The 20,006-nt window shown below is 42.6% G+C and overlaps 1 protein-coding gene across 50 annotated transcripts in view; it reads right to left on the bottom strand.

Moving 5' to 3' along the window:
• Positions 1–216: 216 nt before the first annotated feature.
• The window catches only part of LRRFIP1 (LRR binding FLII interacting protein 1), a 158,274-nt gene continuing 138,484 nt past the window's right edge, over positions 217–20,006 (bottom strand). For 46 of the 50 annotated variants that reach the window (XM_063648130.1, XM_063648132.1, XM_063648134.1 and 43 more), the window contains one exon: positions 14,604–17,900. In XM_063648130.1, coding sequence (XP_063504200.1) covers positions 16,375–17,900 — 1,526 coding nt within the window. In that variant the 3' untranslated portion in view covers positions 14,604–16,374. Of the gene's footprint in view, positions 1,118–6,054; positions 6,160–7,569; positions 7,650–8,313; positions 8,432–10,516; positions 10,567–14,603; positions 17,901–20,006 lie in introns of those variants that run through there. The other 4 variants (XM_054477332.2, XM_054477336.2, XM_054477334.2 and 1 more) reach the window with 1 other exon arrangement.

Genomic DNA, 20,006 nt, shown 5'->3' with positions numbered 1-20,006 from the left:
ATGATATCGCCATCATCTCTACTGTTACCTCCTTCTTCACTTCACTTTTTAAGTGCACTTATTCTGTGAAAACACCTTTTTTTTTTTTTAAATAGGGAAAGAAAAATGAATTGACTTGATATTCTTAAAATAAAAATATGACCCAAAATATACAGAACCATTAATATGAAATTAAAGATCTTCTTTCTCAGTGGAAAAAAATTAGAACCACATTGCTGAAGTCTCTCAACATTTCATTTTTAATTTTTCTAATAGTACATTCTTTAAAAGAAGTTAACAACTTCAATTCCAAATATAAGGATTAAATAATGCAAATGAAAAGCTGTCATTTTCAGTGAAGCTATTGCCTAATTACCCTGGAAAAAAGTATTCTTATGACTGAACTGATGCAAAAATCCCTTAGAAAAGCTTCATTTGTTGCCTGTAAAGAGTCTTCTTAAGGTCACTTTTACTTCTAGACTGCCCCCTTGTTTCCAGTGAAAGAGTTTTGCTTGGTAATGGCTTGTGGTTCCACAGTGTTTTGTGTATGAAAAGCGCAGACTAAGAGATACTACTGAAGTCGCTCAAATTGTAGATTCTGCCATGAAAGGAAGTCCCAACACTGTAACATTTCCCCTTAATCTTCAGCAAGACACATGAAAAAAAAAAAAACAACTCAAGTCCCAACTGAATCTTTACTTTGATCATCATTTCCAGGGGCATTCAGAGGCTGCTGTGCGGTCAGACACAGAGCTCCCTCGAGGCCCCTGTGTGCTTATGAAGTACCTGCAGGTTCTGAGCGTTGGCCCCAGCTCGGGCCAGGGGTCTGCAGACAGAGGCACCTGGTGGCTGCTGGGGCTCCCTGGGGTGAGCCATGGCACGGGAGCCTCTAAGCGCCAAGCTCGCCACAGTCTTCGTCTCTCAGAAGGCAGGGGAAGAAGCAGCGCTCCCAGACAGGACAGAGAAAAGCCTATGAAACAATGCTCTCCAGTCACCAACCAGTGACAGTAAATTTCAGAGCTGGAATTTACTGCTGGGACAAGAGTGCACTACGATTTGCTTTCATTTTTTCCAGACGCTTCACTAAGTGGCCGTTGCTCACCTCGAGCTCTTCTGTTTTATCCAATGCAGAGCGGAGCTGGGAACAGAGGAAAGGCAGTGAGCTTTGAGGAACTTGTTTCCTCCAAACATAACAGGGTTCTGTGCTACCAAAATTCCAATCCTACTGAAAAATAAAATGATAACTTGGACCCTGGTCACTCATGATGCCCTTCCTCCTCTGAAACAACTGGACTCCAGAGAGGGGACACTCTTGGGGATCCCGATGGTTTTCTTTTCTTTTTTTTTGAGACAGAGTCTTGCTGTGTTGCCAGGCTGGAGGGCAGTGGCATGATCTTGGCTCACTGCAACCTCCGCCTCCAGAGTTCAAGCGATTCCCCTGCCTCAGCCTCCCGGGACTACAGGTGTGCGCCACCACGCTCAGCTAATTTTTTGTATTTTAGTAGAGATGGGGTTTCACCATGTTGGCCAGGATGGTCTCGATCTCCTGACCTCATGATCTGCCCACCTTGGCCTCCCAAAGTGCTGGGATTACAGGCATGAGCCATCATCTTGGCCTCTTTTTTTTTTTTTTTTTTTGAGACAAAGTCTCACTCTGTTGCCCAGCCCAGAGTACAATGGTGTGATCTTGGCTCACTGCAACCTCCACCTTCTGGGTTCAAACAATTCTCTTGTCTCAGCCTCCTGAGTAGCTGAGACTACAGGTGCACACCACCACACCCGGCTAATTTTTTGTCTTTTTAGTAGAGATGGGGTTTCAACATGTTGGTCAGGCTGGTCTTGAACTCCTGACCTCAGGTGATCTACCCACCTCGGCCTCCCAAAGTGCTGGGATCACAGGCGTGAGCCACCACGCCCAGTGGGGATCCTGATGGTTTCACAAAAGGTAAGTGAGGCATGAGGTAAACAAACACAAACAAGAGCTGAGCCTGGACTGCATGGAGAAGGTGGTCCTAGCAGCCAGATTCCAAGGCAGGAATGCCTGAGGCCAAGACGGCCACACCTGGGAGCCAGGGCCATGGAGCCTGACAGTCAGGCAGAAGATGAGCTGTAGAAGCCACATTAGCAGGGCATCATCTGGACCCACAGGAAGCAGGGCAGAGTGGGGGTGCCCTAAGCTAGGAGAACATGGTTTTGGAGGGGTCACAAGAACATGGTCTACGGCTCTGCTTTCGACCCAAAACACTCAAGAAAGGTTGTTTGGGTCCTGGGACAGAAGTCCCGCCCCCACCTCACCAGTGGAGGCAAAAGCAAGCCCTTTTTGCAGGAAGTTTCCACAAGTTAAGCCTGGAGTATTCCTACAAATTAAAATCAAGCATAAGCTCACAAAACACTAAGGTGACAAACCATTTGAGTGAGAGTCAACAGAAGCAATAAATGACAGAATTAGACCCCCAAAGACTGAGCATGTTTCAATTGTCAGATATAGAAAACCAAACAGCTGTGCATGAAATATTTAAAGAATAAGAATACAATTTAAAAAGAGGACATACATGAACATGCAGCAAGAAACTATCAACAATGAAGATACTTTTTTTAAAAAAAGGTGAACTGGAAAATCTTTGCAAAAACTTTAGGCGTTATCCAACAGAGCGAGGTAAGAAGATAGAAAATATGAAAGACAGATGGTTAAAAAATGTGGAGACAATGAGAATCTCTAACATCCTCTGATTAGAGTTCCAGAGGGGAAAGTGGAGAGACTAAAAAAGAGGAATTATTTAAGGAGTTAATGGTTAAATATTTTCCAAAATCAATTTTTAAAAAGACTTCACAGATCCGAGAAACACTATATATCTCAAGCAGAAAGATTCCAATAAACTACATCTAACAGTAAAACTGTAGAAAATCAAACACAAACAGACCCTGAAAGAAACTAGAGAAGAAAAAAAAAGGTCCCCTACAAAGGACCCACCGTTAAAACAACAGCTTTCTCAACAGCCAGCAGATGGTGGCATAATTGCTATAATCATTGAGGAAAATGACCACCACACAGAATTGCATGACCCCGAATACTACTATCCAAGAACAAGGATGAAACAAAAACATGTATAAACAAAAACAGTGAATTCACCACCAAGAAGTCTGCTCTAAAAGAATTTCTACAGTATGTACTTCAGGGAGGAGGAAAATGATTCTAGTACAGTCTGAGACACTAACAGGACAGACATATAAAATGGCCAATATGTAGTTATGTCAAACAAACATGGGCAATATAAAACAACAACAACAACAACACAACAATAGTATTATCTGATAAGTGGGATTTATGAAGGTCAAAAGTATTTATGTGTGGAGGTACATGTATACATATACATATACACATATACACATATGTGTGAGGGTGTGCATGTCAGGCAGGAGGGTGAAGCTAAAGTGCTCAAAAGTCCTTCTATTTTATAGGAGGGGAGTAAAGATAGTGTTCAACTTTAATTTTTTTTAAGTTAAATAAAAATACCCCATGTGTGATCACTGAAAAGAACAGAAATTGAATATAAAATTTAAATTTGGAGAGAGAAAAATGACACACAAAAGAACAAATGGTTATCCACAGTCAGATAGTGAAAACAAGTCCAAATATACCAATAACAATGGACTAAAGGCCCTATTAAGATACGCAGATTTCAGATTCAATTAAGAACCACTGCCACCTAGCTATATGCATCTAAAGGAGATCAGCTAAAGCATAACAACACAGGGAAGACTGGAAGCCAAGGGATGGAAAAATCAGAAGTGGACAAACACTAACCAAAAGAAAGCTGATACAGCCATGTGAATACCCAACAAGGTCAACAGCAGCAGGGACCAAAAGGGTCACTACAAAATGACAAAAGGTTTAACTCATCAAGAAGATATCAGAATTTTAAACACCTAGTATCAACAGCCTCAACATGTATAGGAGAAATAGGGAGAATGAGACAAATCCACCATCATCTTTTGGAAGAGCTTGACAAATCTCTATCAGCTACTGAGAATTTAAGCAGACAAAAGAAATCAGATCTGAATGCACACTTCACAAGTTTGATCAGTGGAAGTATACAGAATTTTGCATCCATAAATCAGAGACTACACATTCTTCTTAAGCACATTTGAGACATTTACAAAAGCGAATCATGTATCAGGCCATTAAGCAAGTATTGACAAATCTCAAAGACCAGGTATAACAGGGACCATGTTCTCTGACGATAGCAAAATTAAGCTAGAAGGTTAAATGGGCCGGGCGTGGTGGCTCATGCCTGTAATCTCAGCACTTTGGGAGGCCAAGGCAGGAGGATCACCTGAGGTCAGGAGTTCAAGACCAGCCTGGCCAACATGGACAAACCCCATCTCTACAAAAACACAAAAATTAGCCAGGCATGATGGTGGGTGCCTGTAATCCCAGCTACTCAAGAGGCTGAGGGGGGAGGCTTGAACCTGGGAGGTGGAGGTTGCAGTGAGCCGAGATGGCACCCTTGCACTCCAGCCTGGGCAACAGAGTCAGACTCTGTCTCAAAAGAATAAATAAATAAATAAATAAAATAAAATAAGATAAAATAAAAATAAATAAAATAAAGAGGAGAGAAATGGCATCTTTGGTTTCTCCTCCACAGTCCCTTTCCTACAGTTTAAATACAAAAGGAGTGATTCTTTCCTTTTTTTTTTTATGAAACAGGGTCTCACTCTGTCGCCCCAGGCTGGAGTGCAGTGGCACGCTCATGGGTCAAAGCAGCCTTCACCTCCCAGGCTCAAGCAATCCTCCTGCCTCAGCCTCCCAAGTAGGGACTACAGGCACAGGCCACCACACCCGGCTAATTAGTTTTTTTGCACTTTCTGTAAAGACAGGGTTTCACTATGTTGCCCACGCTGGTCTTGAACTCCTGAGCTCAAGCGATTTGCTCACCTTGGCCTCCCAAAGTGCTGGGATTACAGGTGTGAGCCACCACGCCCGGCCCGACTGTTCCTATTGAAACATAAATCAACATAAGCCACTCCTTTGCTCAAAACCCTGCAGTAGCTCCCACTTTACGCACAGGAGGAGCCCAAGTCCTGTCCATGGCCTCCAGGGCCCTGCCTCACGGACTGGGGTGCTCTGACTGCTCCCTCCACCCCCTTACCCCCTGCTCACTTGGCCTTCAACGCTCTGACTGTTCCTTGACAAAGGCAGCGCCTTGCCCCCAGCTCCCCTGCACGTGCTGATCCTTTGCACGGAAGGCTTTCTCCCAGTTCTGCCTGGCTCACTCCCTGGGCTGTTCAGGCCTGTCCTCACATGCCACAAGAAGGAAAGTCTTCCTTGGCCACCTACCTAGAACTGTCCTAGCCTGGGCCATTCTGCACCCCAGCCCCTCTCCTGCCTGTGGTCACTTCTATTGGCCTCCCTCTTCCAGAGCGTAGGCTCTGTGGAGGCAGAGACCTTCTGTCCGTTAAGGCCATAGCTGCATCTCCAGCACCTGAACCCATGCCCGGCATGCAACAGATGCTGTAAATATTTGTTGAACAAACAACTTTGCCAAGTGTCTTCAATAAGGTAAAATACGTGTTTTAATTGGCAAGCATGGTAATTTGGGAGTGTGATCAGCAGGTGAAGTAACAGCAGCTCGCCTTCTCAAGGGCACTTTCCATAGGGTGACCTGAGACAGCTGTGGCCTGGCCCTGGTGCCACACCCAGCTCTTGGCCACAGCAGGCCCATGGGCTCCTGGTCCTCTACCTGGGCTAATTCTGCATGACACAAAAAATATTCGGAACATAAGAGGCCTGGCTACTCCTTTATCTCATTCCCTTGATGTTTATGGACAAGACCTATAGGAGATGCTCAAAACTGACAGGTGAGCTACTTGATGCCAACAAGGGTCTGGCCCTAAGCGCTGACTGGCTGAGCCATGCGTCCCTTTATTAAGACACCAGCACTGCAGAGTGGTGTGGGATGATCTGACAATGACCAGCCCCGGGCAGACGTCACAGTAGTAAATCCTCTCTGTACTGTCCCCACTAGAGAAATACTTGCAGCCATTCTCTTTCTAGAAATTGCCTAGGAAATTTACCTCTCTTTGGAGTTTCCGTTTTTCTGCCTTAAGTTCATCTTCTATTTTTTCTGCATTTTCAGCCGCTGATTTGTAACGTGATACTTGACTCTCTAACCTTATTACCTAAAAGGTAGAAAAAAACCATATGTATAAATTGATAAGCCTGTTTTCTTTCTTCAGCTTCTTTACTTTGAGATCAAAGAGTGTGATTCAATAAAATGGGAGAATACACCATGTAAATACTTATAACATTTTGGACTATGGTGTGGGTTTGAGCCGAGCAAGCTATTATTAGTTCTTATTTCTGGGTGACCCTGTGCTGACATGATGGGGACCCATTTCCCGTGACCCCGTCCACCAGGGTGGTTTCCGCAGTGCTGGCACCTTGCTGCCTGCTTCTTCTCCCGCTGCATGGGGCTGTTCTGTTGGAACAGGCAGAATGGTGCTGGTAAGGGACGGGTTCCGCCAGGACCTCAGCTCCAGTCTAATCTCTCCTGGGGTGGTGGGGTTGGGAGGAGGAAGGCACAGGGTGAGGAGTGAAAGGAGGTGGCTTCAGCATGGCATTCCCCAGCCAAGGTTCTGAGATGAAAGACAGCAGCAGCGAAGGCCTACTGGACACCTTCACTCTGCCGCAATCAGAAGCACGCATCGTCTCTACCTGTGCTGTTCTCATTTTTGTTTCTATAAACATTCCAAAAAGTTCCAGCCAAGTATACCCACAATGGAGGGGGAAACGGTACCTGTTTTTTTTCTCTCTTTCTGGCTAGAACACAAATTGCCCCAGGGCCCAGTGTGCTAGAGGCAGGAGTGCCCCATGTCTAGACACCAGGGAGGGCTGGCCTCGCTGCAAGAGAAAGGCTAAAAGCCCAGGCAAGAGGGACGTCCCAGTATGATGTGTTTTTTTAATTAGCTACATTATTTATTTATTTTAGTTTATTTTTGAGACAGAGTCTCGCTCTGTTGCCCAGGCTGGAGTGCAGTGGCGTGATCTCGGCTCACTGCAACCTCTGCCACCTGGTTCAAGCGATTTTCCTGCTTCAGCCTCCTGAGTAGCTGAGATTACAGGCACCTGCCACCATGCCCGGCTAATTTTTGTATTTTTAGTAGAGACGGGGTTTCACTATGTTGGCCAGGCTGGTCTTGAACTCTCGACCTTCAGTGATCCACCCATCTCAGCCTCCCAAAGTGCTGGGATTACAGGTGTGAGCCACCGCGCTTGGCCAATTAACTAAATTATTTTTAAAGAACAAAATTTTAAAACACTCCCAAGCCACATTAGCTATTTTCTACAACTAACTGCTGTTGATAAAGGATTGGTATCTACTATAACAACTTAAATTCTAGGAATTCTTTCCTTCCTACTTGCTCTCTGTAAGAAACGGATGGAAAGGCTGCTGTCCTAACTTATCCCTCTTAGGACATTTTTTGGTTCTAAAAATCTCGGCTTTTTTTGGTCCTCAGCCTTTCAGGGCTATTTCTAGCAAGTAAAACTCCAGTCAATCATCAGTTCTGCCCGTTGTTGCTTACACGTACATTTTGTTCTAATGCAGTTATCTCTTGCTCAGATTTTGCAAGTTTAAATTTGAGGTCGCTGATCTGTCTGTTGGCATCCCCTAAAGGTTGAAAGAGAAGGAAAATCTGTTAAGCTCTTGGGCTTTTCAAATATTAAAACAATAGTTACTGGGAACCAAGCCCTTACTTTGTAATCATCTCGCAAATCTGTTAGTTCTGGCCTTGCCTCCACAACCTCCCAGAGCTGAGAGTAGGAGAAGGCACTCTCTCCCCATGAACCCAGGCTGGGAAAGTGCCTTCCGCCCCGGTGCTTAGGGCAGGAGACCTCAGGCAAGAGAGTGCCTACGAGTGAAGAAGACAAAGAGATGGGGGGTAGGGAAAAGCGGGAGAGAGACTGGGCGTCATTTTATCTCCCTTAAGACTGTTTCTAGTTTATTGGCATAAAAAAAAGCCTTTCATTTTTTTTCACACAATCAACAGATCAAAAGATTGCTGTATCCAGCAAAGTAAATGTGGTTTCCATCAGCACAACATGTGGTGGTATCTTGGTGCGCGTTTTTGGGCACCTGTTCTATTTCATAGGCTCAGAGAGAAACACCATTGTTCTGTCTACCTACCCATCCTTGTGCTTTTATTTTCAAGGGCTTTTGTGGGGATGTGAGGGAATGAGGGCATTCTTTGCCGTGACAGTTTTCTCTGCCAGCGCAGTTATACTAAAACAGCACATATGAAAGCATTTACTTCTACACAAGAATTGACATTTACTTTGTAGGTCCATTACATGCACGTCTGTCCCGTTTTCCAACACATCATCTTCAGATCGAAGATTGTCTAGTTTGCCAATCTTCTGTCTCTCCTCCAGCTGCCCTTTGAGTTTCTTAATCTGAAAACACCCGCCGGTAAAATACGTTAATTTCTCTATTCTGAATGAGACCGAAAAGCTGAAGTTAGAGCCCATCAGAAAGGAAGCTGCATGTCAATTGACAGAAGGAACTTTGTGTCCATCAGTACTCTTCTCAGAAACACAATTCAATGTACAATGAATGAAAAATGAATTACACTGTAACTCTGGGAGAAAAGTCATTTCTAAAGTGAAATTCTTCTAGGACTCAGGAGGAGACTGTACATGAAATACGTGCAATGTTTAAGACTCAGTAAGTCACCGTGCTATTCACTTTCTCTTTATTTACTAAGAAACCAGAAAGGGCCACTTGGAGCCTTCTGGGCTCCGATATATTGTAATTAAGTCCCCCAAAAGTCGAGTGCTTTCTCAGCATTCAGACAAGCTGCAGGTGTGTTCAGAGGCGGTTTGCCAGCTTTCAGGGAGTTGGTCTTTAGCTAGCTTTCCCCTCCCTAAGCAAGACAGAAACATGTCCAGTCGTCCCTCGGTATCTGGGGAGGGGGGATTGGTTCCAGGACCCCTCAGACATCAAAATCTGTGGATGCTCAAGTCCCTGATATAAAATGGTGCAGTATTTGCAGAAACCTACCTGCATCCTCCTGTACACTTTAAATCACCTCTAGATTCCTTTTAATACCCAACACAACGCCTACAACTCAATTCATTCATGTGGATTCAGTGCAGGACTCCGTGCAGGGCAAATTCAAGCTATGCTTTCTTGGAACTTTGTGGAAGTTATGTGTTTTTTTTTTTTTTGAATATTTCAATCCATGTTGGTTGAATCCACGGACATGGAACCCATGGATATGGAGGGCTGACCGTATAATTGGAATTGCAGTTAACAGTCAATGACTGCAGAACTTTCTGGCATCTAGTTGGTGGGGTCTCCGGGGGCTTTTCATGTTTAACTTCCAATCTATGAAGAATTGTTGCAGGTGATCACCTGCCTTCCTACCCCACACACCAAGCACAGAAGACCCCTGATTAACAACAAACCAAAAGTGCATGCTGCTTTAAGGAAGTAAGGATAGAACTCATGAATGCATAGTTCCAAAAGATCACAGGAACTTCAAGAGAATCTTTCTACCATATTTAGTGCTTTCTCCAATTTTCGGAGAATCTTCAACAGAATGGTAGAAAGTAAGGCAAATACATTCGATTAGGCTTATGAGGAGAAATTAGAGGAAAGTGGTTGTAGAGCGATTTAATCACTATCCTGCATATAAAAAGATCAAATAGGATAACTGTTCAGTGTTTCTTTGTTTTTGAGATGGAGTCTTGCCCTGTCACCCAGGCTGGAGTGCAGTGGTGCGATCTCGGCTCACTGCAACCTCTGCTTCCCGGGTTCAAGCGATTCACCTGCCTCAGCCTCCCCAGTAGCTGGGATTACGGGCACCCACCACCACACCCAGCTAATTTTTGTATTTTTAGTAGAGACGGGGTTTCACCATGTTGGCAGACTGCTCTTGAACTCCTGACCTCAAGTGATCCGCCCGCCTCGGCCTCCCAAAGTGCTACGATTACAGGTGTGAGCCACCGCACCCGGCCTGCTATGTCTTGAGGTAGAAGAGAGCAATGAAGATAAACATGGTTAAAACAACTCTGTCTAGCTGTAGCAAAGAAATACCTGTGAGAGAGGGGTGCTGATCACCAAGAGTACAAAACTGACTTTTATGGACAAACAACCCATATGGACAAGAGAAGTGCTATTTGGAATGACTCAGTAATGCTCTTGTTTCTCAATGGTTAATCATTAATATTATTAATGATCAACATTTATATTTATTTTAAGCAGCAATTCAGTAAAATGTACCAAACCCAGTTCCACAGCTTTGGGTCTTTGAGACATCCTTATTAAACCTCATATGACTCAGGATACTCTCTTTGGATGAAAATATCAACTTTGATGTTCTATTTGGATAACAATTTTAAGAGCACCAGTTGGCTTGATAATGACTTTCAGGCATGATTAACTTAGGGGTTTTCTGAGTAAGCAAGAAGGAAGGATGGGCAGGTGGTTTCAGATGCCCTGTTCATGAATCGGTAAAGTAATAAAAAGATTGTTACCTGTTCCAATAAGCATTCCCGTTCATCAACCAGCTTTTTCAACCTAATATCTAAAGAAATCAGAAAGACACAGGTTTAGGTGAATCCGCGTGCCACGCCTTTCTGCACATTGCTAAACTGAAGAATGATCGTTCAGGTTAGTGAAATGAATGATGGAAGTAGTTATACACGTACCACGGTGAATGAGGCCACAGACAGGACGGGGTGAATGAGGCCACAGCCAAAGGAGGTTGGGTCAACCTCCCAGAACATGCTTCACGTCAGGGGCAGCATCCGGCTGCATGCAAACAGGCTGCTAATCTTCTACCTTAGGTTAGCATGCAAGAACGCTAGGGCCAAACCACGCTGCAACACAAGATCTCACAGGCTTCATGGTTTAACATTATTAGCAATGTACAAACACCGAGAATCACAATTCAATAGCACCAACATTTTGAACAGACTCGCCTTTCTGAGTTTACATCCCAGATGTATTTATCTTTCTAATTTCCCTCATAGACGCATCAATGTCAGTGCTGTGACTATCTGTTTACAACCCTAAGTCCACTAACACCTCTGCTAAGCCAGTTATCAAAGCTGTTATTCTTTTGAGGAAGAAGGCAGTAATGGTTTAAGTGTCTGTAATTCCTCCCGCCCCTGATATATAAGGATGCATAAATGTTAAGTGTCTATAAATTCCCCAAACATCTCTCTTGAGTGTCAAGTATTACAGCCTTCAGACTGTGGGGGAGACCTCGGCTTGGGGAGGGTTTAGAGGTTTGGGCAAAATCCCACACTAGTTTAAAGGCACAATCAGAATGCTGGAGTGATGACAGTGATGGTAACGTATGCTGCGCACTCACTCTGACACAGGTACAGTTCTAGTAGCTTTTCATTAGCTCGTTTCAGCCCCAGAAGCCCTATGGGTGGGCTTCATTATAGCCTCCTTCTATAGATGAGGCTCTCAAAGGCCCAGAACCACTAAGCAAGTTTCTTAAGGCCTTGCAGCCCAGCCGCAGGAACACTCCCCTAAACACTGCACCCACTGTTTTTCCAGATCTAAACTCACACCTCTGAGTCAGACCCTGACTCAAAGCTCTTAGCCCACTAGGACACTGCTCTCATGCGGCCTACCTCCAGATTCTTCATAGAATGAAAAACTAACCTTGATTAGCCATGTGAAAAGAAAAAATTCATATAAAATGCATCTTCATTTTCATTTAAAAAATCATCTAGCCATATGCTAATCCAAATTACATTTTCCTCTAATTATGTTTTCTAAAGATCCTAAGTTGTTGTTTTGAAAGGCACAGTAGAACACCAGATAATGTTAAGCACAATATAAATTAAATTTATCATCTTTTGAGTTCTATTTTAATTTACAGTCAAATTACTTCTGACAGATGTTTTACTCGCTCCCCACCATAACCCACCCAACATCGAAACAAAACATTTTTGCAGTTATAAACCTGATTCTTTTGCCCAATATCACTTTTCATTTTCTTACATGTTTTAATACTCCTACATACAAAAACTACAGGCATCATAAGAAACACTGAATACATCAGAATGTGATCTTGAAGCTCAAGTATCTATTGTACAATTGTTATTGTTTTCTTCTAGAAAACTTCAAATATTCTAGATAAGCACTAGAAAATAAGTGTTAAAATGTAATAAGAGTGCAAGCAAAATTGATATAGGTAATCTGACATTTAGTTGTATAGTGAGAACATTATAAATAGAGAAGAAACTTTTAAGGAAGAGAAATTTTAAAGGAGACTTGGACAAGAAAACAAGAACGAAAGAGTTTGAAGAAAACAGAAAAAGAAATGAAGCAAAATAATTTCACATGAAGACAATAAAGAGTACTAGTTTTCATAGCGTTAAAAACCACCAAGTCTATATTGTTGAATAAATAGTGGCACATCACCGGTAGACTTATAGTGTCTGTATAGTTGGGAATTTTTTCCCTGTATCAGCCAGCAGCCATTCACATGTTGAAAAATATTTAAGACAGGCAGTAGATAGGGACAAAGAGAATAAAAGGATTTTCCTCTTGAAAGACAAAGTTTTCTCCACGTATGACTATCACACTGAACAAGTACATATTCTGAACGCAATACATGCACACACAAACACCCCTCCCTTTCCCTTAGGGGCCCAGACGTTTAGAACAAATCTTACTGTTGTGTTCCCTTGGCTGGTGGCCATGGGTGGTATGCTGTACAGGGTTGGGGGGTGGTCTCCCAGAAAGGGAGTCTATCAATAGAAAACAGGAACCCCAAACCATCTAAACTCCCCAGAATTAGCATTCAGGGTCCTAGTGATAGTGGAAACTTAAGTGTTCAGGTCATTAGGTCTCCTGTTAATCGCAAATATTAAAAATGATGGAAAGTGATCAAGGTCATATATTTCTTTTAAGGTCATACATTCTTGAAAACTGTTTAAAAACTTGATTGCTGTCCAACCTTTGTATAACAACCTATAAGTAAAAATCCATCTTCCTCTGTATTTTTGACATACACCCATAATTATACTTAATTATACTTTTGAGGGAAGATTTACATTTATATACGGTAGCTATGTTCTGGTTTGGGACTGAAAAATATCCAAGCTTTTTGATTTCAGGTGTCAGTAAGCAATGTTTTTCTCTATTCTGTATGATGGTGAAACCCCAGTGGTCTAGGTTCATCTGGGGATATGGCTGGCAGGCAACCTTTCGATTCTTTTCTGGGTTTGAATCTTTTGACGCTATAATCTTTCTAAATTGCCCTATATATTTCTATACCTTCTTATATGGAGTATAGCTAAGTCAACTTTCTTTTTCTTTTCTTTCTTTTTTTTGAGACAGGGTTTCACTCCATCGCCCAGGCTGGAGTGCAGTGGTGTGAGCACAATTCACTGCAGCCTCGACCTCCCAGGCTCAGGTGTTTCTGCCTCCTAAGTAGCTGGGACTACATGGGACTACATGCACATGCCACCATGCCTGGCTAATTGTTTGTATTTTTTTTTGTAGAGATGGGCTTTCATCATGTTGCCCAGGCTGGGCTTGAACTCCTGGGCTTAAGTGATCCGCCTGCCTTGGCCTCCCAAAGTGCTGGGATTATAGGCATGAGCCAATGTGCCCGGCCTCAACCATTTCTTGATAAGTTAAGGGCCTTCACAGTAATATCAATTACTGTGCTTGGCTATAAAGTCATTACACTGGAGAGCAGATAACTGATGCTCAGAAGGAAGGCTCTGAAATCATCAAGAAATGGTTTGGCTGCTCAGAACTCTTTCTTTTTCCTTCTTTTTTGCTCATGGATTTTCAGCTGTCCATTCCCTACTGGAGGGCTGGGTCCAACTGCTTGTTCACTGGCACAGTGCCTTCCATGTACAAAGTGATCAAACCTGTTTATTAATTAAACAAATGAGTGGTGAATCACTGAGACGGCTGGATGGCTGAGCTGAGGGACGTGACGTGTGCCCAACGTCCTGCAGGGTGCTGGTGAATAACATAAGAAAGAACTCAAAATGGCTTGATGATCTTACCATTTAGTGACCTTGGTTGTCAAACTGCTTTCCAAGAGCCCTTTAAAGGCAGGAATGAGAGCTGTTTCCAGTATGCATTCCAATATGAATGCAGCTTTGCTAAACTTAGAGACATAAACTAAAACCCTGCGAAGTGCTATAGAGCCCCTGGACTTATTTCCTAGCAAGCATTTATCATCCCCACCATCCTCTACTTCAGGACACTTGAGCAGAAACAGTCAAGGTTTTTGCTGTTTTCATCCTACTCTTCAAAACATTCTAAGTATTGCCACATTTAAGCACAGCAACAGATGAAGACTGTTTTCAACTGAGGCTGCACATCAGAACCACAGATCACAGGAGATGGCACGGGACAATCGCCTCAAGTCTCCCAGTAATGCCCATGCCAGCCCCAGGCTCGATGCCAGGAGGGAAGTGCATTCCTTACTAAGGAAGGGCATCAGGCGTGGGTCTTCCACAGAACCCCAATAGGAATCAGCAACCCCCAAGCAGATATTACTGGAAAGGTGGTATTACATACAACAGTAGTCGGACTCAGACTTCAAGCAGCCCAAAGAGTGGAACCACAGGCTTGTACAATTATAAAATGTTTTTATTTCAATTACATAATAACACTTACGTTTTCCTCAAATTTTATTGAGGTTTTGGTCTTTTTGCATTCAATTCTATCTTGTAACAGTAATATGAATCCACATAATTTCATAAAATGTCAACAACATTCATAAGGTACATTCCTTTGTGATTTTATATTTTACAATTTTAAATCTAACTTTACAATTATTTTTTAAATGTTTCTTTATATAGAAAACAGATATTTTCTTCAGGCAGATCAAAACAAGAATTTTCCAATAAGAATATACTGGGACATAACAAATGAAAATATTTATACCAAAATACCAAAAGTGATTCAGCCCTTTAAAATATCCTACTACCGTCTAATTAGTAGCTTGTAGAAGAACAAGTAACCACTTTTTACTGCTCTTTTGAATGATGATTAGAAATTCAAACAAAGTATTTTAAGGTTCAAAATTTTTTTTTTTTTAGAGACAGGGTCTCACTCTGTCTCCCAGGCTAGAGTACAGTGGTACAATCATAGCTCACTGCAGCCTTGAACTCCTGGCCTCAAGCAATCCTCTCACCTTGGCTTCCCAATGTGCTAGGTTTACAGGTGTGAAAACATTGTTTTGTGTGTGTGTGTGTGTGTTTTTTTTTTTTTTTTTTTTCTAGACAGAGTTTCGCTCTTGTTGTCCAGGCTGGAGTACAATGGCTTGATCCTGGCTCACTGCAATCTCTGCCTCGCAGGTTCAAGCGATTCTCCTGCCTCAGCCTCTGGAGTGGCTGGGATTACAGGAGCCCACCACCACGCCCGGCCAATTTTTTGTATTTTTAGTAGAGACAGGGTTTCACCATGTTGGCCAGGCTGGCCTCGAACTCCTGACCTCAGGTGATCCACCTGCCTTGGCCTCCCAACGTGCTGAGATTACAGGCATGAGCCACCACGCCCGGCCAAAAACATTTAAAAAATGACTGTCTCTGCTCAAATACTGCAGTAGGAAATGTAATTTGACATATATCACTTCCAGAAAAAAACTTTAAATCTTTCTATAAAATGAATTTGATACATCATCAGCATGAAGTGAAGTTAAAATCTCTTACAAAGTAAATTCAGGTATATCAACAATGAGATCCAAAAGCATCAGTTCAAGATCAAAGACTTATATGAGGTGAAGGCAAATAAAGCCCCTCGTGCTTTCAGACATTTACTTGTTATCCTTAAAATGATTATTGTTCTAAGGTGCAAATCTTATCATTCAGTGACCTATTTGCTATTTGGCTGTTTATCTCCTTTAAATAAAATACCATACAGGTTATAATGTACATTTTAAAATCAAATATGAAAGTACACATATGTGAACAAGACATTAATTTAAATATCAATTATATTCATAATACAGAAGTCTAAGAATGCTATTTGGTCATTTCAATTAGATGCTGATATATTTGGTCAAGAAAACCCACATCCCTATCAGCCTAAGGCAAATAGTAAATGCTTCTATTTTTATGAAGTGGACTATAAACAGTAGACATTATTGTTTGATACTACTGGAATGCTCTCAATTAGAACGTACACTGATAACAAATATCTTTCTAATCTGGGTGACAACCTCAATGATTACATGGAAATCTACAAGTAACAGTCTATAACTTAAAGCAGTAGATCACCTGATGATTGTCATACAGTGCCTCTCTATGAATTTAGAACATTCTACTTACATTGGCAGTGGAGAGAAAAGACCCCTTCACACTGACACTTCCTGTGCACCACGCCTGCCGCCTGCCTCAGCTTAGGACATGGTACAGTCTTCTTTGCTTTTGCCTCCTCTGGTATCTTCTCTGCTTTCTGGATTGAAGTCCCCTGGCTCTCCTCCTGGTGCTGACAAGTCATCGTTTTCTAGGCTACTGCTGTCTAAAGCTTTCCTGACGGTCTGACTTGGATGTTCTGACATCTCACACCTCTCTGTACTTTCTGTTTCACAGGCATCACTAATGTCCTGTGAGGGACTTTCATGTTCCGGCAGGGTGCAGCGACCTGCGTCTTCGCTCTTTGGTTCTGCAGGACTGCTTTGAGTGGCACCATCTATTTTAGCATTATCTTTTGCAACACCTTCATCTAATTCTTCACCACCAGCCCTCGGGCCTGACGATTGAACTGTGTCATCCTCAAAATCTAATGTGTCTCCATCAGCTAGTACCTCCTCAGCTGCTGTTTGTACATCATTGCTTTCTTGGTCAAGTTTTCCATCCAACTTAATTTTAGGATTCTCCGGACAATCAACATTTTCACTGCTTTCTGGTGCAATTTTCTGTTTTGGATTTTCAGTCACCTCGTTTTGGGCTTCCACTGCTGACTTTCTGTCAGTAGACTTTACCTGCTCTTCTTCCTTAATTTCACTTAAATCTGTGTTCTGATATGTTAACTCTTTTTTAACATCTTTAAGGGTTTCTACGGGTACTGGGGATTTTTTCTTCTTGTTTTTCTTTTTCTTGTTCTTTGTCTTCTTCTGCGATGAGTCCATTGCCTCTCCCTGTTGGTCATTCTTTTCTTCATCAGGCTCTTTCATATCTAAGGGTTCATTTTGAGTGTCTACCGTACTTGGACCTGTCGCTTCCTGACCATTGCCCTCAGCTCCTGCTGGAGAACCAGGAACTTCTGTCTTGATTGGTTTCTCATCCCTTAATCCTGTTTCTTCACCCTCTTCTTCGTTGTGATCCCCACCTACTTCTGTACTTTGCACTGGAACCTCCTTGGGCTCAGCTGCTTCCTGGTTGGTGAATTCTTTCTCTAAACTATGCCCTGTGCTTGTCTCTAACTCTTGGGGGACCTCTACCATACATTTGTCATCATGATAAACTGTGTCATCACTATGCCCTAAAGGACACGAGGCCACTGTGCCTGCCTGCTCTCCAACCTGAGTCACTGCTGCCTCTCCCACATCCTCTGTGTGGCTCCCATCATCTAAGTCACTCCAACAGTTGGATGGCTCAAGGGGAGTTCTGGTCCTGTCATCTGGTGCACCCATGACCTCATTTGACTCAACCTGTACTGTGCTTTCAGGGAGAGAAGTGCTCTCAAGAATTTGGCTTTGAACCTGTTCCTCATAGGTAGCACCTGCTAAGCTTCCTAGGAATGGGGCAGTGTCTTCAGAGGATTTCTGGTTCTCGGTATTCTCACCAGCAGGGAATACCTCTATGTCCACACAGTCCTTCACTGTGTCCTCTGTGTGTTGTTCTTTCTCAGTATTGTGCAAGATTTCTCTTTTCCCCACATTCGCCACGATTTCATTTTTCACCTCCACTTCACTGGCTCTTCCTAAAAGACCATTGAGAAAATTGAAGGGACCCCATGATGTGGTGGCCACATAATTTACATTAGAATGTAAACACATGTTCTAAATCCCACCCACCCCTATTCCTAAAGAGAGAATCATCAGAGTCATGAGAAACAAGCCTTTGCCAGTTCTGTGCGGCAAAGCAGCAGTCGCATTAGTAAATTTTGGGTCAGTGAGGGCCACTGCCACCACATCAAAGGCCAGAGTGGCTGCTGGTGCCATCTTGTGTGGACAGATTCTTAAAGGTGAAGTTAAGTTTCAACAAAAGAACTCTGGATCAGGCAGCCAAACAATCGACAATGATGGGTTTAGGAACGGACTGAAGGTTCAATTCCCCACTCTCACTTCTCAATGCACAACTTGACAACTTGTACTTTTGCAGCTGCCAAACTGCACTGCATGTCACACAGCCCTAAGAGCAGCTTTCAAGTAAATTTTTAAAAGAATATTCAGGGCACTTTTAGAAATGCAGCCTCAAGGTCAATCTCAAGGAAGATGTTTTGAAATAGCTCATATGAAAAGAAATCTATCTTCTGCCACTCAACCATTGTTTTCCTGAGAAAACACCCTGTGTCCATGCCCTGATACCTCTGCTCCATTCCCTAAGGGACTAGGGAGAGAGGACCAGCAGGAGGCAAATGTTCAAGATCAAGATGATCACTAAATTAAATGATAAATTATTCAACATCTAAAGAACATCAAACTCTTTTGGAATTTTTGGATTCTCCAAACAAAACCCCAGCAGATTAGGTACAGTACTATGTTACTGAAAGTCAAAGCTAGATAATTTTATAGCCCAGTGATCTCCATGGTGGGGTGCCCATATCCCAGGGAAAATGGGAGAAATATTAGGAATTCTATTTAGATTCTTACTCTAAAACTTCTTTGCATATCTGTGCATATATTTTACAACGTACATTTTATATTAATGAAATAGTATACATATATAGATTTAAAATAAACATATATATTGGATCCTATAATTCTTTACTGAAGGAATATGTGATCAAAAGTCATTTGAAGGCCACTTTCAAAACTGACATTTCTGGTTCTTAAAACATTTCACAATGGTTATCAAAGATTTATAAAATGTATATTTGAGTAAGAGCAGCATAATCAGATTCCTAGCTGTTCGGGTAGCTCATATAAAGTTATGATGGAAATTAATTAATTTATCTTTTTTCAACAATGGTATATAGATATTATATACATATCTAGAGATGGAATCTTGCTAGGTTGCCAGGCTGGCCTGGAGTTCCTGGTGTTAAGTGACCCTCCAGCCTTGGCCACCCGCAGCGCTGGGATTAGAAGTGTGAGCCACTGCACTTGGCCACAACTTTTTTTACACAATTGAAAAGAGCTGTGTTTCTTTAGTAGTCATAAAGATAATGAATGAGGTACCTCCCTGGAATGTAAGGCCTGAGAAGATGGGGCCTGGAGGTGTCTACATTTCCATAAATAAAAAGAAACAAGATGAAAGCTTCTAAATTAAAATGAAAAGTCATGGACCCTGACCTTATTCCAGCCTCTTTGTAAAACACTGGAACACAGAGGGTGACCAGTGACAGACGAGGCCTCACTTGCACGCTGCAACTTCAGGCTGCACGCCAGAATCTGAAGGTTTCTCCCAAAGCCAACTCTTATGACAAATTATGACAAATCAGATCATTGAAAATGGTATGAAATATTCCTCTGATCTACTGGATTCCCCAGTTTTATATTCTTTCAGAAGCAAACATGTGGCATACAAAGGAGGATCCCCTCTGACAAAGGTGGGCATACTCAGACTCTCAGCACTGCCACACCCTCTACCACGGCCACCTGCCCACCTCGAGTGGTGGCTTGAAAATGGCAACACAGACGGACCTGCTGTCCACAGGCACCCCGTACCCTCAAAACGCTGAATGCTGCCCAGGATGTCGATGTTGGCTTGCAAATATGGCCAACTGACTTGACAGCCTCAACTATTCTGATCTTTTGATAATTCTGTCATAGAATCGGTTTAAAAAGCCACACTTTATAGGTACAGATATATATGTGTCTGAGGAAAACCAAATAGTACTCTCCACATTGTTACTTAATTTTGA

Source organism: Pongo pygmaeus, chromosome 11, assembly GCF_028885625.2.
Source record: "Pongo pygmaeus isolate AG05252 chromosome 11, NHGRI_mPonPyg2-v2.0_pri, whole genome shotgun sequence".
Classification (NCBI taxonomy): domain Eukaryota; kingdom Metazoa; phylum Chordata; class Mammalia; order Primates; family Hominidae; genus Pongo; species Pongo pygmaeus.
The sequence above is the reverse complement of the archived record's forward strand: the minus strand, read 5'-3'. Positions and strand labels throughout refer to the sequence as shown.